Below are 17,097 nucleotides of genomic sequence, written 5' to 3'. Positions count from 1 at the left end.
ACCTGGCCTTGCTGAATAAAACATCATACGGTTTTCCTTTCACATCAAGTGATTTAAGATCTCAGGCTCTGGTATAAGAGAGTCTCAATTCTGGCTCTGACAACAGTATAACCTGGGTCAACTAACATCTCTTTAACATGCTTAATTCTGCCTCACTGAGATATCACGAGTTCTACATGATATAAGACTGGGGTGTCCAGCAAAACAGCAAACAAATGTGTTTTTGTAACAAAGTTATATTAGAACGTAGCAATGCTCACATATTTATGTATCGTCTATTTGGCTGCTTTTGCATTGAGTAGTTGTGACAGAGAATATACGGCCCACAGAGCCTAAAATATTTACTAACTCACCCTTAATAGAGAAAGTCTGCTGATCTCTGATACATGGCATGTAAAGTGCTAAGATTTAAACCTGGCACTCAGTAAGAACTCAATAAATGTGTATTAGTATGGTTATACCAACAGAATTATCAAACACATACATAAATCTTACCTTCTAAAATAAGACTGGACTATTTGACAAAATGTTTTTTAAAAATCTAGCAGTATTTACCTGTACCATAGCAACAAGATCTTGTAACTGTCTAAGTTTCTGTTTCGCAGCCATAAGTCTACTGATCTTCTGTTCAAATTCGGCATCTTCTGGAGCCTCATCAACCAGACTGCTCCTCTGACTAGATAATGAAGCTCCACTGACTTCCTCATCTTCCGCTTCTTCCTCCTCTTCCTCATCATCTTCACCTTGTGCAACATGAATCCCCTGTTCTCCTTCTCTATTATATCGACAATCTGCTGAAAACATATATTATTGAAATCAATAATTTATTAAACTTAAGTTTAATTAAATTATTAATTTAATAAACTTAAGAAAAGTACTAATGAAAATCTACTTCCCAAGTAAAATACAGCAAAATTATCTGTGAATAGTCAATCATACCTAAAGAAGGAGGCATGTTTAGAGCCCTTATGTTGGCAGCAGATCTGTTGTTAATTTCACAATTAGAATTAACTGATCTCCCATCTCTATTATTAGAAACACACTGTGCATTAGAATTACTATTTACTTCGTTCCAGGTGGCAGCTACTTGTGGATTTCTAAAAGAAAGAAAAGAGCCTGAAGTTATTTAAGGTAAAAAAAAAATAAATTTACATCAAAAGTCTTAGGATTGCTGATAAAATAATTCCAAACTATGAACATCACTGGCTATTTCCCCACTTAGAGCCCAACTCGGAATAACTGGCTCTTGCTTTTCGTTAACCTCTGCTATTTGGAAATTTAAGAATAAAAACATATGAAAAGTCAAAATTACACCTAAAAGAGGTAGGAAAATGTTAAGTTAGATACTTCTTATGATTTACTTGCATTTGATCTAACAAACAGCCAATTTACTAAACTACTGTATTCAATACCTCTCTATATGCATTTCTTTAGAGGGCGAGTAAGATTATACCAACAAAAATATTGTACTTACAGAAGCAAAGTTAAATAAAAGGCAAACAGCACTCTAATGAGGTTCTTTTTTGTTCCATATTAAAACTATTAAGTTAAGACGAATACGTTAGAAAAACAAACTTAGAAATAAGTTTTTACCGAATGTTAGTAACAGGTTCAGAATTTTCATGCTCAGAATCATATTCTGACTCTTCAGTCTCTTCATCTTTTGTGTTTTCATTTACAGCATCTGTCATCATATCTGATGTCTGTTCATAATAATGAACTAACTCTCTTAGTTCATTCAATCTCTTTCGAACTTCATTTAACTTCCTGATAAACAACAAAAAGTACATATATATAACATTCATACTAATTTTGGCAAAACAAAGCACGTATTATTTTCATATAATAGCAGCCAGCAGTAACAAAATTTAGATCTAATCAAATATCCAGGGGATATGACTGTAAAGTAATGAATTTAATTGCAAGTACAGCTTACTCAAAATCTCATTCCTTTATTTTCTTATGTTATGCTAGGAACAAAAGCTTAAGCAAACCAGTTTCAAGTATTAAAATTAAGGTATAAATGTTAATAGCTTAAAACTCAATGTTGAAAATATTCCTAGGTTTCTCAAAAATGTGCAGTACTAAATATTCAATTTAAACACTACCTCTCAGACAAATCAGGTATGCAGGCTTTACTGAGCATTTACAGAAGGTTCCCAATTTGTCTACAACATATAGAGATCTATAAAGTATATAATATATTTACGAAAAATAATAATTGTTCAGTTTTTACTAAATGTCAAGAACTATGCCAATGTTTTTTACTTCTATAAAACATGTTAGTGAACAGGTATATTATCATCCCTATTTTGCAAATGAAGAAAATGAGGTCAGTAAGGGTAAGGTGTTTGACCATGGTCACACAGCCTCGTGAGATACAACTGCAGGGCTGTCTGACTCTAGAGTCTGGGCTCTAAACCATTTGAATATAGATATCTTTTAACTGTAGCCCCAGCTACTGCTAATCCTTTATCTGGAAAACAGGAAAACATCAGCTCACAGAAATTACCTGTATTATGTCACATTTCTCCCAGACAACTCAAAGAATGCACATATTACACAGACACACTTCTTCTACCACTGTTATCACTTAAGAATATGAAATAAATTCAACTTTTCCAGAAATTCAAGAATCAAAGTAAAAAACCCAGGATTTATGCCCATTACTCGATTCTAATCTATGTAAACAACGTTTGTAAAAATGTTTTACTGGAGTTTTTCAGTTGGATTTAGATGGCCTTCATTTTCACTCTCATTCTGAGAAACCAGAGAAGCAGCCGGATAAGGAACAGATGATGTGAGACTATTGGATTCTCCGTTGACAACTGGTGCTAAGCCTACAGGAGCAGACGGAGCTGAAGATGTAATTCTCTGATCCACACTCCTTTGTGGAGAGACTGAAGAAGGCACAACTACAAAACAAAAAAAAAGACCAGTTACCATAAACAAATAAATATGGCATCAAACAACACTTATCCAAAGTTTGCCTGGATATAGAAAAATAAAAAGTAAAAACCATTAACATCTTAAATTCTGCAGATTTAAATTTTAGAAACTTAAGGATATAACATCCAGGCCACTTGTTTATTAACATGTCCTTCAACCAAACAGAGTTAAAACAGACAGGAAAGAATAAGGAAAGACAAGACGGAAATTGACAAGAACTCTATCTTGAAAAAGTAACTAGAGCACTCCTCTGATAAACTTGGTTCTAGGTTAGGTTCAGCAGGGCCACTATGTATGATGTTCAGTATACCATCTACAAACCTTCACAGGGCAGCCATAGCAGGTTAAGCTCCCTAAGAGTGTTCCAAATCCACAGCTCAAAGGAATGATATCTGGTCTCCAAGATGGAACTTTTCTTGTTCCAAAGGTTAAAGCAAAATTGCTAAAGTGACTGTGGTACATCCATCCAAGAAATACTACTCAGCAATAAAATTTTCTAATTAGATGACGGCTAATTCTATACAGTCCTTGAATTATATTTTAATCACTTTTCTGTCCACACAGATCAGACAAAGATATGCTATGCCTTCAAGGGCAATGAATGAAGATTAAGAAACTTTCTTTGCACTTCTCTTTCTCCCACCACTTTAAAACTATTGTCTTTTATCTCTTTCTCACGACCACCATTATTCGTTGCTCACATTATCAGTTGCTATAGCTGATTGCCAGTAGTCCTTCTATCCTATTCCTTGACTGTTCTACCTTCTGCTGCTGCTTTCACACTGTTTCCTAACTGGAAAAAAAATCATTTTTTAGAGTCATCAGTAGGCAGAGTGCTACTGTCTTTATGTGTATAAAATTGACCACAAAGCCTTGAGTGCAAATTTTAAGTTTTTCTTAGTTGAGTTTACCTGTTCAGGAAGGATAAGAATTGGGGTTAGTTTATGCTCTAGAGGAGGAAGAGACCAGCAGGGATCAGGGAAAAGAAAGGACTATCTTTCAGGGGAGAAACAGTAAGGTTCTTTTGGGTTGACAGAGAAATAGGAGATGGGTGAAGAACAAAGAACAGGGACTCCAGAGATGATGTTTGTATCCTTTGGCGTTTCTTTAATAAGAGAGGAGCTGGAATGCTGAAGAAGAATGACCAGTTGCAGTTGACCCCACGGACTCCAGTTTCCAATGCCAGAGCTCCTATTACTGTTTGTGTAAGAGGCAGGGACCAGGCTTGAGAAGGTATGAGGATAGCAAATGAGGACTAGTAAGTAAATCTGAATTAGACAGAAACAAGCAAAACATCTGTAGAAAAGACAGTTCCTATAGTATAACTAGGATGATTATTGCCTTTCCTATATAACTAGTATAAGTAGGATGACTATGCCTTTCTTATTCCCACCTTAGATAACTATTTACATATTTTCAAAAAGGATGTAGGTTATGGACATTTCATACTAAACCATAGGTACTATGTTTTTCATACCTTGCGTTTTTTATACAATTACTTTCTAAATCTGTTTCATAGTTTGTAAATCAAAGTACTAATGTGGATTAGTTTTTTTTTTAAAAGGCATATTTTGAATATGGTAAAAAATGCAGTATTATGTCCAAGTACCAAAGTTACCTTCTCTTCCACTTTTCCCTTAATTATAATCCTACCAGTTTTTCAAGGCCCAAGTTTATTCTTTCCAATTTCTGAATTACAGAACAGATCTATCATCTACTTGGCTTTTATCACACATTGCCTTGTGACTTAAAAACTTTTCCCATGCAAATCCTACCTCCCCACAAAACGTATAATTTTCATTGGGAACTATGTGTTCATTCATTCACCAAATATTTATTAAGTAACTAATATGCACCATCATATATACCTACGTGTCCTGTACCTAATACTACTGAGCCAGATTTACTTACATGATGAATTGTTCAGATGCTGATCTCGAAGTGTATGAAGTTCTCCAAGCAGTTTGTCCATTTTTTGTTTCTTTTCCTGTAATACTCGCATTTTGCTAAAAAGTTGGACTTTCTCATCAGGCAAATGTTCTGAAACTGATGGATTCCTGCTCTGGGAAACCTCCCTACTTAATGAAAGACTTTCTGCCTGTCTTCTATTATCTGGAACAGCTGGAGGCTTATAAAAAAAAGACGAAGAAAAACAAAGACTGAGGCAATTAAAGGTTGTATTCTCGTATTAAGAATGCATAACTATTCTTTATAAAAAGAGATAAATATTGGCCTAGGTTGTGCTGGTGGGTAAGCACGTGCCTTTCCTATTCCCAAATTGCATACTGTTTCCTGATGTGCCATTGTAACATATATATATATAGTTTTACAGATACATATAACTACAGTGGTCTTGGATTCACTGAACATTATGACCTAGATCTAAATTAAGTGCTAGAAATGCTACATTTTATATAGAATAAATCTTTAAAAATCTCATTTTCTCTCTTGCCATCTTTTGAGCACCATCACCATAAATTTTAACTTTTTTTTTTTTTTTTGGTGAGGAAGATTGGCCCTGAGCTAACATCTATTGCCAATCTTCCTCTTTTTGCTTGAGGAAGATTGTCACTGAGCTAACATCTGTGCCAACCTTCCTCTGTTTTGTATGTGGGACACCGCCACAGAATGGTTTGATGAGCCATGTACAGGTCCACACCTGGGATCCAAACCTGCAAATCCAAGGCTTACGGAGCAGAACATGCAAACTTAACCACTATGCCACTGGGCTGGCCCCAAATTTTAACTTCTTAATCTATCAGTTTTTACTACCACTTCTTTCCTATGTTCCTCTGATTAAAAAGAAAAAGAACTATGAAACATTTCAAAAACCTTAAGGCTTAGGGAATCATAATGAATAACCATCACTGAGCTTAGTCAAATTTCAACATTTTGCCACATTTTCATGAATTATTTTCTTTTTTAAGGGAAACACAACATTACAGATACAGCTAAAGCTCTATACATATCCATCCCCAATCCCATTACCCTCTCCAGAGATAACCACAGTCTAGAATTAGATATCCACCATTCTTATATACGTTTTTATTTTGTAATAGTTATGTACATGTCAATTAAAAATACGCATTCTTTACACATTTTTAAACATAAGCTAAGTGGCATCCTTCTTAAACTCTCATTTTCCATTCATTAGTTCTGGTTCATTTACTGTAACTGATCACAGAATTTCACTCTATGTATATATCATAATTTATTAATCTGTTTTCCTATTCATGGACATTTAGGTTGTTTCTCATTTTTTGCTATTAACACAATGCTGCCATGAATGTTCTCGTACATATCTCCTTGTGAACATGTGAGCATTTCTCTAAGGTGGGATACTGCAGAGTCGTCAGAAAAAATGTACAAGATATTGCTAAATAACTCTCCAAAGTGGTTGGACCATATTCTTTTATTTTCACTTCGTCAGTAGGCAGGAGACACTGCATCTTCAATCATACTCATTTCCAGAGGAGAGGTATTAATTCTTACTTAATTTTTAATATTTTTACTTAATTTTAATCTTTCTTACTTAAGGCCTAGGAATTGAAATTTTGCATTTATATCATTACTTACAAAGGTCATCAAATTATAACAATTAACTCTAAATTCAACTTAAGAACTTTCTTAAAATTATTAGTAAAATATTGCAAGGACACAGACTCAAACATAAGTTTAAAGGTTGTGATCATTAACAATGTTTTAGAGAAAAAAATAATGTCATCTAGTAGCATACAAAGGGAAAATTTCACCAATCACTTCATTCAAAGTAGATTGTCGTCTAATAGTTTCCCAAATTATAGTCCCCAAACTTCCAGAACTGGACTCACACTGGGGAGAAGCCCACCCCAAATGTGTGATTTATAATTTTGGAGGTGGAGGAATCCCACTGACCAGGAATCCACACTTTTTAAACAACCATGCCAGGTGACATTTGTGCTCAAGAAAGTTTGAGAACACTATTTTTACTGATGTGATTCTAAACTCAACTATACTAAAAAAATTAAGTTACCTGAGAATCACGAAGCTGATTATGAAAACGCTGAATTAAATCATTCAATTCTTCATTTAGTTCAGACGTGATACTGACGCCAGACAGGCTACCTGTAGTTTCTGCTACAACTGGAAAGAAAATTAACAACTATTCATTAAAGCAAATAAATAAGTACAATACCTTTTCAATTTCTGAGAAACTAAAAATCAATTTTGGGGGGAAAAAAAATCTCAACATCATTTGAAACTAGTTAACCTCTTAGATTTATCTGTCAACCAATCATTTTATTAGAAGTTTCCATCTGAACTGAAAATAAAGGGACACTCACAAAACTCTAGTATAGTGGTTCATCTTTTTCTGTCCCAGCCTCAAAGGAGAGATATGTTACATCCCAATTACGACTAGTGACTTGATGGAGTGAGGGTGCGGCAGGTCTATCAGGTTGGGATGGGGGGGGCAGGGAAAGTGGTTAGCCCCAAAAAGCACTGATGATTCTGACAGGTCTCAATTCCCATCACCCCCAACAGAATCAATGCTCTAGTATAGGGGCTGGCAAACTTTTCTTAGATTCAAGTAGTAAATATGCTAGGCTTTGTGGAAACACAGCTTTTGTCTTAACTACCTAACTCTGCCATTGTAGGGTGAAAGCAATACATAAACAAACGGGCATGGCTGTGTTCCATAAAACTTTATTTCAGGCAGTGGGCCAAATCCAGCTGGCCAGTTTGCTGACCCCTGCAATAAAACAGATAATTTATTGAAGGAGTTGCTTGTGATACAAGTCATACCAAAAGACCGCAGCTTTTCTCTTTCTAAGGTAGTATTCTGATGATAATTTTGATAACAGTTACTACTACCCAACCACTCCATGTTTATCCTTTCCAACTCTAAAAGAGACACTGAATATAAATCGCTCTGTTTTAAAGGAAAATACTAGCTTTTTCCACTGAGAAATTAGAACTTCAGGGCTGGTTGGAATCTGAAATATCTAGTCCAATCTGTTTTGAAAAGAAAGAAATTACAGTCTAGAAAACTAACACACAACTTGCTAGTTATATGAGGTAAGGAGCATTCTTTCCTATGACAATTATGTAGTCTCTCTCATATACCAGAATATTAAATATGTGAATTCTGGTTTTCCATCAGTATGCCTCTGCAAAATCTCATAAATAAAAGAGGCAATCTGTTTTAAAATTACTAACCTAAAATTGTTTTTGAAATAGTATATAAAATAAATTCAAATTTAAACTCATGTTCACTCTACTCTTGGTCCCTGCCTCACTGACAGTACACTTTAAAAAAAAAAAAAAGAGATCATCTACTTACTTAAAAATAGAAGTTCATATTCAGAAATAGGAGATCCCTGACCTGGAACCCAAGAGATCTGATTCTACTAAAACTCCATAAGCCTAGGCAACTCACAAACTCTGTGTTTATTTTCTATAAAATGAGAATAAGAAAAAAAGTTCTGATGACTAACCTACAATTTTGTGATGTTCAAATAAGCTGATGTAAATCTAACTGTTTAAAATAACACAACTATCACAAGAAAGTCTCTGATACTCCAATCTTGAAAAATATTTAAAAGGTCAGTCATTAATCAAACTAGTATTGGTCACTGTTAAAATATTTTGTTTGTACCTAAATTATCTATTTTTTAAATATAAATGTAAAAGCTATGATGCTTTGGATTTTACAAGGGAAAAATGGGGATGAAATCTATAATTATTACTATATACTATACATATTATAAAATTATTATAAAATTATTACAAAAGAGTAAGTTACTTGCAAATTATAAGGTTCCTTATGAAAACGCAAAATTAAATTACATATAACAGTGATAAAAGGGCTGAGCCAGTGGGCCAGGTGTAGACAGCAGGATAAACTGAGTAACTTCAATTATCCTCAGTGAGGACCTAAAATGGAGAGCCCACAGGAGATAAACTATTATTAGATTGGGACGACAGACTACTAGAAAATATACCTTAGTTTTACTGAGTTTTAGTAAGTAACAATTTGTTTTCAACTTAATGAGAAATTAAACACTTAGGTTTGAATGAGGCAAACTATAAAATCAGACTCAATACTAAAGAATTCTATACAATTTCCACCTAAATGATACATGGCTATGAGGGAAGGAGGAAGAAAGAAAAGAACATTTCTGAGTCTCGGGAAGACTGTACAGGATATAAATATAGTTCAAAGGAACGAGTATCTACAACTGGATACCTAACTGAAATAACAGAGCTGCCACTAACTTCAGAAGCTAAAGAAGCTCTATAAATTTGTTCACGAACTCAGTTCTAAACCTCCCTTGGTAGGCAAGCAAAGTCTGACAATCCTAGGTGAATAAAGTACAAAAGGTGGAAATGAAAGCATCAAGAGCCCTATCGGCTGGGGGTACAAAAACAAACTACAGCCTGTCCTTTTACCTCTTAAGGGTTCTCTCTGATGAAAAGGAGAGTGAGCTGGCTGTCTGCACGGTACAGTAGGATGGCCAGGAGCTGCCCCTGCAACCTTGTCTGCATAACCAGAGAAAAGCACAGGACAGGGTGAGCTTCACATGCAGGTTTCTCAACTAGTTGACAATCAAGATCTGATTATATAGTAATCAGCATCCACCCTGCAACACCATTACTTACTGAGCCCTGCTTACAAAAACAACATTCTAAGACTTTGGCATACCAGAATCATCCATCACAGCAATAGCTTGCTCTGCTTTATGTTGCAGAGCAAGAAGAGCAGCCTGTCGTCCCTGTAGAGCTCGCAGTTGCTCCTGCTGCTGTAACATCCTTTTCAATAAATCATGCTGTTTCTTCAAATTTTCGATCTCTTCCATAGGCTCCTGCTGAGGATCTCTGGCCTGGAAAATAAAATGAACAACACTTATATCTGACTATTAAAATCCATGTTCCTGTTTCAACTATCAATGGCAAAATACATACTAAATAATAAATTAGTATTAAATATACAACCCGAGATACAGTTTTAGTAGACTTAAAGAAAAAAAAGAATAACATGATGACACAGAGATAAGCCTGCTGTGTTAAGAGTTAGGTAGTTAGGTAATTTCACAGTAAAAGACCATAAGCAATCGTTAGCATGAAGAGAAATTAACAAGTGGAAAGTAAAGAAAAAGGCATACAAAAAGGAAGATACGAAGGCCAAAAGAGCAAAAGGACATACATGTACACACACACACACACACACACAAAAATGAGGGATCCAGGCCAAAGGACCTACACATACATACATACACAAACACGCATACACTTGCACATACACACACACACCACACACAAACACAAATGAGGGATCTAGGCCTTACAGAAAAAGAGGACATTATACCAGGTTAACGCCCTAAAAGTATCCTTGAACAAGACCAGACTGAAAAAACGTTCTGCCCCACTCCTAGAAATGACGTTAAAAAAACAACCAAACCAAACAAAAACAAACCGACTATTTCCTAACCAGGGACAGAAATTTTAGAAATACATTTTTTATTTAATAATCTGACATGAAAGGCTTTAATTTACTTGCATCATATTATATAAGCATACAACAAAGCACAAAATTTTGCATCAAAGATATCATTACTATTTTTTCTTCTAAAATATACTCATTTAGCTGAGTCTAAGGACATAAAATAGAATACTCTGAAATTCCCCCCAAAAGCTAGTATTTTGTCTAAAAGTAGGGGAACAGATTAAATAGATGCCACTTACAAGAAATTATAAAATTTTAAATGTTAATCTTAAGACTATTCAAAAGTAATCCAGTAAGAAAAAATACAAGCCAATTAAGCAAAGAGACAAATTTAAATACTATTCAAAAACAAATTATAAGCCAAATTATGCATAAAATATACACCATAATGGTATTCTTCATCCATTTACCTTTTCAGAAATCTTATACTTCAAAAGTTTAATAGTTGTATAAAATATGTCTATTAACTTAGAAATATTTAGTCAATTTTAAATTTGCTTTGCTATCAAATTTTTGTTGGGGTTATGCAGATTTTAAATGAATGATCTCCTCCCCAACCCACCAAAGTTACTAAGGAGAATAAAGAAGTTCAAGGATTTCTTTTGAAAGTAAAAATGAACTGATTTACTTTCCCTATGTACATTAGACTCCTAGAGAAATTATACAGATGGAGAATTTCCCTCCTGGGTGACACCCTTTACCAATACAATGCAAAAACCTCTTCTCTTTACCCACCCCTGCGTAGAACTCACCAGTACCGTGAATGAGAATGAATAACTGTGATGGCATTTTACACTCTGATTTGGCAGTCAATAAGATTAACAAGTAAACATTAACTACATGGCTCAAAATTAAGTACTCGAAGAAATTAAGATCAAATAGGAAGTAGAAGACTACGGTTAGAACCTGTGATGTGGATATCAGAGAAGCCCAGTCAGTGCTCTGTCTCTCCTGGACCACCTGACTAGACTTCATGAACATGGAAGAGAAATAATCTATCTTGGTCAAGCCACTATTTATTGGAGATTCTCTGTTGTCTTGAACTTTCAATAAACTAAAGCCCATTTTAAATTAATATTGTTAACTCAGTTCTCTCCCATCTTATACAAGTGGCATTACCTTGTAAACATTTACATTCATTCCTGTCAAAGTTCTTCTTAGTCCTGGCTTATTTCAAGACTGTTTACATCTTAGAAAAACAATTTGAAGGGGAAGGGATAACTATCAATAGCTAGCCGTCTCAGAATGACTCAAAATAATTTCATCAAAGTCATTGGCAAAATGTAAAACCAGACCCAAACAGGTAACAGATCTCACTGGAATGACTCAAAGAAATCTCTCCAGGTTGATATCAACCAAATACTCCAGCAAAGTATCAATAGTAAGTAATTAGGAGAAGAAACATTATGCAAATGAGGCAAAAAGTCATCCAGAAAAAAAAGAAAACCTTTGAGAATGCTTATCTCCACCTAATTTATAATCCTCCCATCTCTCAAAAATAGTTTAGACCTCAAGGTAACCTTAAAGCTATCTAATTTTAAAGAGTTTACTAAACATTTTAATATTATGGATTTTTACCCTTTAAAAAGCAAACCTTTTAAAATCTTTTAGTCACGTTTGCAAAACTCTGATACTCTAATTATAAAGAATTCTGAACTAAACACAATTCCTTTCAGATTTTTCACTAATCCAAACAATTATTCCCAAGAATTTTCAAAATTAGTGGAGTTTTATCACTGATTAATACCTTCTGCATCCCTATAACTAACATTTCAGACTAATACTGAGAAACGCTAAGCTGAGGGAGGCGAGTGGGGACTACCATCAAAAATGAAGAAAGGGAAGATGAGAAAATGAAAATAAAAATATCTAGGGATAAAAACATGCCCAGAGGATGGTGCAGGGAATAGAAATCCAAAAAAGGAAGCCAGGACTATATCCACCCTTCAAACACATATATTTATTTAAGCTTTTTGAGTCACCTTCAACAAGTACATTTATAATCTACAGATTAAAAAAATAACTTAGGCACGAAATCCTGAGTTGCATACAGGTAACAGTCCAATTTCAGAAAACCCTAAGTCTTCCTTTCTTCTACTCAACTGAGGTTCCGCCAATACTTATTCACGGATCCAAATGTATTTTTATAGCTAAAAAATACTTCAGATAATATATACTCCAATTTTTTCACATGAAAGGTGAGGAACTATAACCCCAGAGAAGATAAAGCTGTGATTTACCCAATATCACAGTCAGATTCCTGGGTTCTAGTTTACCATTTTTCATGCCATACTGTCTGCCCCCAAATTATGTGCTTAGATAGTTCTAAAAGAAGTCTAAGACACAATCTCTGAAGACGCATAGTCTGGTTTGGGAGACAAAGCTGGTCCACATGAAGTAATCAGAAATGATGCAAATAACAGCAATAAAAAGGTAGATGGTATAAAAACACTTATAAATTCTCTAAGAGCTGAGATTAAGTGTGGGGGGAAAGATGAGTAGTGGAAAACAATGAAAGCACGGGTATTTGTGGAAGGCTTCTTTTAAAAATTATGTAAAATGGACTCCCGTCTATAAAATATTCCATAAAATGGACTCTGCCCTTATAGGCAGCTTGAGAATATCAATCATTTCATAACAATCTGCAACTCACAAGGTTGCTTTAAGCTCTGAATTTCAGTTAAGACCTCAACTTTTTTTTCTCTTCTAACAGAATGCTACATTCTGAAAGGATGTTAAGAAGGGAATGAAGGTGGGGTGGGGAGAACAACAGATTCTGCATAGCGGAGAAAGAATAAAGCCAGGTGGTGGGAGTTCGGAATTTCTTCTAAGAAATTAAAATCATTTTATGAACAAAGTACTGATAGAACTACCCAAAGATGGCACTAAAAATCAAGACATTAAAGAGAATCAAATTGGAATAATGTCCAAAAAGCAAGTTCAAGAAAGAATAATATTCATTCATAAGGGCATTATCCAAAGAAATTTAAAAACAGAAAAGTGGTTTTTAAAAGTAAATATAATGCTTTAGGAAAAAAGTAAAAAAGGCAGACACTATGTGGTAGTAACTGTCAACTCAAGTTCTGTTTGTCACTCTTCAGAAGACTTAAAGAGAGCAGTAAGTCTGAAGGCTATCTACTGTGCTTTCTCTTCTCCAATGCTACCAGTTTTAAAAATAATCAGCTACTTTATTTACTCTTCTGTTGAATGGGGGCATCTTTTGCTTAACACTTTATAGTGAGATCACCACAGCTGATTTCAAACTGTATCCTCAAACTCTTGTGGGAGCCAGAAAAAAAAACTGCCAAAATACCTAGAGGTTAAATTCTGTCATTTTTAAACAGCCACAAAAACAAAACAAAAAACTCTACATAACAGAAAAGAAAGACTAATCCTAGGTAATAAGCTACTAATAACACATACAGAATTAGTCTTAACTATACTCAATTACTGAAACAGTACTTTACTCTTGCCAAATGGACATGAGACCTTTTATAAATGCTGTTTTAAGTGGAACTACACAAATAGTTGTCTTTAAACCTTTCCTGAATGCCTTTATGCAAATCATGAAAAATTACAACAAAGATTTAGAGCAAACATCGGGGAAAAAATACCAAAAACATTAGCAAACAAGTCAACTGGATAACTAAGTACTTTTCTAAAAGAAAAAAAAAAGAATGGAAGAGATTTCCAACAGGAACAAAAATACAAACCAAAAAATACTGAAAATATTTCATTCTAAAAAGGCAAGACAGCTAACAACTTGCTCTGTTTTCTTTTTCTTTAATAAATAACTATAGGAAGTAAGACAAAACTTAAAAGTACCATCTTAATCCGTGAACACAGATATCAGAAACAAAAGGCAACTAATGGTCAAGGTTTAAGAATGTATTATATTTTGAGTTTTCATTAGCAAAAAAATGAAAATGGATTAAGTTTCAAATCCTTTGTTAATGCAAATTAAAAACAGCTGCCACATATAGTCCATGGAGAAGAGTATAAGAAAGTAGAAAAGAATAAAAAACTAAAGGACAGCATTTTACAAAAGCAAATTACAGTATAACAACCATGTTAATAACATATATTTAAAAGTAATAGCAACAACAGAAAAGCAAATAAGGAAGAGGAAATATGAACAAAAGAGGTGCTCATTTAGAGACTTCCCAAGTTAATATTGTGAAGTATACCTTTGAAGGAAATCCACGTTTTCGGCTATATTTCCTATTAGGCCTCAGTTCCCTGTCATTCTGAGGAGGTCTGTCACCTTTCCCTTTGGGACTTGTAGTAACGGCAATGTCTGAAACCTGTTCTTGTGAAGCTGAATTCCCTAGTTTGTCCTCAATGCACGGCCGAATTCTCAGACTAAAAGATGCCTCCTTTATTAAATAGTGTAGCATATTAATTTCTTAACACAAACTCCTGTTTAACATATAAGCCAGCCTTGTAAATAAATACAAAAAATTTACCCATCCATCTTTTTAAGTCAATCCACCCTCCCCCAAGTGGCAATAAACTTAAGACTTTAAATTTCTGTAGACTAGACTATTGTTTATTGTAACTGAGTATCATATCCTAGGTAATTCCCAAGCTATAAAACTGCTGAAGCATATTTTAACATTTATTCTGCTATGTTATTAATCAACTTTCATAATGTCATGATTTTAAAGTTATGAATAAAATGCCCATCATGGTGAACTCTATATATGCTAGCATATAAATTATAATAATCGACTATACTATCTTCCACCCCTCCTCAACAGAATTCCTTTACCCATATGCCCCAACCCTTCCAGTTCTGCTGGAATGAAATATGAGGAAGAAATTATTCCCAGCACCACTGTAAACAGAAAAACAATTTCCCCACAGTAGAATCCATTCTTCATAACTGTTTGGATCAAGCACTCTGAGTATCTCCTGGTGAAAATAATGTAGAGAAAAAAATTCAAATTTCCTCTTCAAATTAGGAAGGGCAGGGAAGAAAAGGAGGCAGACAAGAAACTATGCAGGGCAATATTAAAAGGAAACAAACCCTCAAATTCCTTATGCTGACTGGTATTTTGAAACATATCTCAGATACAAAAGATAGACATACATGGTTATCCTTTCACATGAAAAGCTTTACTGGTAACAGGTTTTCAAGTTTACTAATGCATGGTTATAGGTGCATCTGTTAAAATAAAAATGCTTTAAAAGCATACTGGTTTTGAAGCACAGTAACTTCTATGAACTAAGTTTATTTTATAAATCTTTTCTCAAAGTTTTGTAACTTCTTGATTATTTTTCCAAAAGATGGTATTTTGGTAAATTTCACTTTGCCCAGTCAGAAGTTATAGAATTTTTCTGACTGTGGCTAAATCACAATGTAAATGCTACCCTGTGTCATTTTCTAGTCTTCATCTCAATTTTTCAGTGATCTGGTTTTGCTATAGTTCTAGGCCAGCCTGAGAAATGAAAAATCCTAATAGCCTTAAAATAAGTCCTCAGTGGCAAATGAAGTTGAGTCTTTTCCAACAGACAATATGCTAAACAATCACTAATGATATCCTGTACCTATAGCCTCTATAACCACAATGAATTTTACCTTTCCCAATGATTCTTAAAATTACTAAAGCTGTGCTTAACAAAAAAAACTAGAAAAACCATGTTTCTGCAGCTGAAGATCAGAAATTACTAGATCTTCAAATCAACCATTAAAACTATTTTCAATGTCAATAAATAAAACTTTTAAACTTTCGTGTTTAAGAAGAATATATACAGCATTAACAATTTGAGGGTTTCTTCCCTGAAACACATTTTTCATTAAGGAATGCCTATAAAAATATCATCTTGAAAAACGGAGGGAAATTTAAATCTTCATTTTCAGCACTTTAATTACCAAAAAGCCGCTTACCGTGGTATCTGAAGCCTCAGACTGCACATCTATGTTTAGCGATGTGCTCTCAGCTACAGAACCAGATCCCACAGCTGAATCTATAGTCCGAACATCCTCCTCCTCATTTTCTCTAGCCTGAAATATTTTAGTGGTATAAATCATACAACTATTAAAAATGGCAATAAAATGTTATAATGGATGGCACGATTTTTTGAAAATATATTAACTCCTCTGGGGTAGGATCAGAATGTCATCAGTATATGTACACCAACACACTACAAAAATAACTCAATACATTATTTAAAAGGTTCAAAACTTACCAGGATTTTTTGAAGAAATTTCATGTATGACTTTTCTTGTTCTTTAAGGTGATCTATTAGATGAGTAAGGCGCTCAACATTAGCAGATCTTTCATTTTTCTCTACAAGATCTTCCCGCATGGAACTAGCTTTAGTAATATAGTCACGAATCTGAACAAGTCTGCTTACAATCTACAGGAAAAATATTTTTTTAAAAAAGGAAAGCAAAGTAAATAGTATGTAAAACTGAGCATAATTCACTCAACAGCAACAATTTTACAGACTTTTTATTTCAAATACAATAACCAAAGATACTTCTAGGTTTACTGTGTGAATTCATACATGTAAAAGATCTGAATCAAATTTAGAACTTAATCAAAACATAATTGACAATATTCACAACTCTAATTACTGTTAACTTAAAAATTTCAAAACTAGTTTTAATTTACATTACCTGAAAAATTTTATTTATAGAACTGCTTATCAAACTATTA

At 34.1% G+C, this 17,097-nt stretch overlaps 1 protein-coding gene across 50 annotated transcripts in view; it reads right to left on the bottom strand.

The window, feature by feature from the left end:
* PCM1 (pericentriolar material 1) overlaps window positions 1-17,097 on the bottom strand; it is an 85,781-nt gene that overhangs the window by 53,328 nt on the left and 15,356 nt on the right. For 13 of the 50 annotated variants that reach the window (XM_070598242.1, XM_070598251.1, XM_070598273.1 and 10 more), the window contains 10 exons: window positions 16,625-16,795; window positions 16,323-16,439; window positions 9,632-9,809; window positions 9,379-9,468; window positions 6,962-7,071; window positions 4,861-5,077; window positions 2,714-2,915; window positions 1,594-1,767; window positions 940-1,097; window positions 556-791 (listed from right to left, as the gene is read on the bottom strand). In XM_070598242.1, the coding sequence (XP_070454343.1) occupies window positions 556-791; window positions 940-1,097; window positions 1,594-1,767; window positions 2,714-2,915; window positions 4,861-5,077; window positions 6,962-7,071; window positions 9,379-9,468; window positions 9,632-9,809; window positions 16,323-16,439; window positions 16,625-16,795 (1,653 nt within the window). Of the gene's footprint in view, window positions 1-555; window positions 795-939; window positions 1,098-1,593; window positions 1,768-2,709; window positions 2,916-4,860; window positions 5,078-6,961; window positions 7,072-9,378; window positions 9,469-9,631; window positions 9,810-14,619; window positions 14,809-16,322; window positions 16,440-16,624; window positions 16,796-17,097 lie in introns of those variants that run through there. The other 37 variants (XM_070598261.1, XM_070598269.1, XM_070598284.1 and 34 more) reach the window with 5 other exon arrangements.

The sequence above is a fragment of the Equus przewalskii genome, chromosome 28 (genome assembly GCF_037783145.1).
Source record: "Equus przewalskii isolate Varuska chromosome 28, EquPr2, whole genome shotgun sequence".
Classification (NCBI taxonomy): Eukaryota; Metazoa; Chordata; class Mammalia; order Perissodactyla; family Equidae; genus Equus; species Equus przewalskii.
This window is presented reverse-complemented; position numbering and strand designations above follow the sequence as displayed.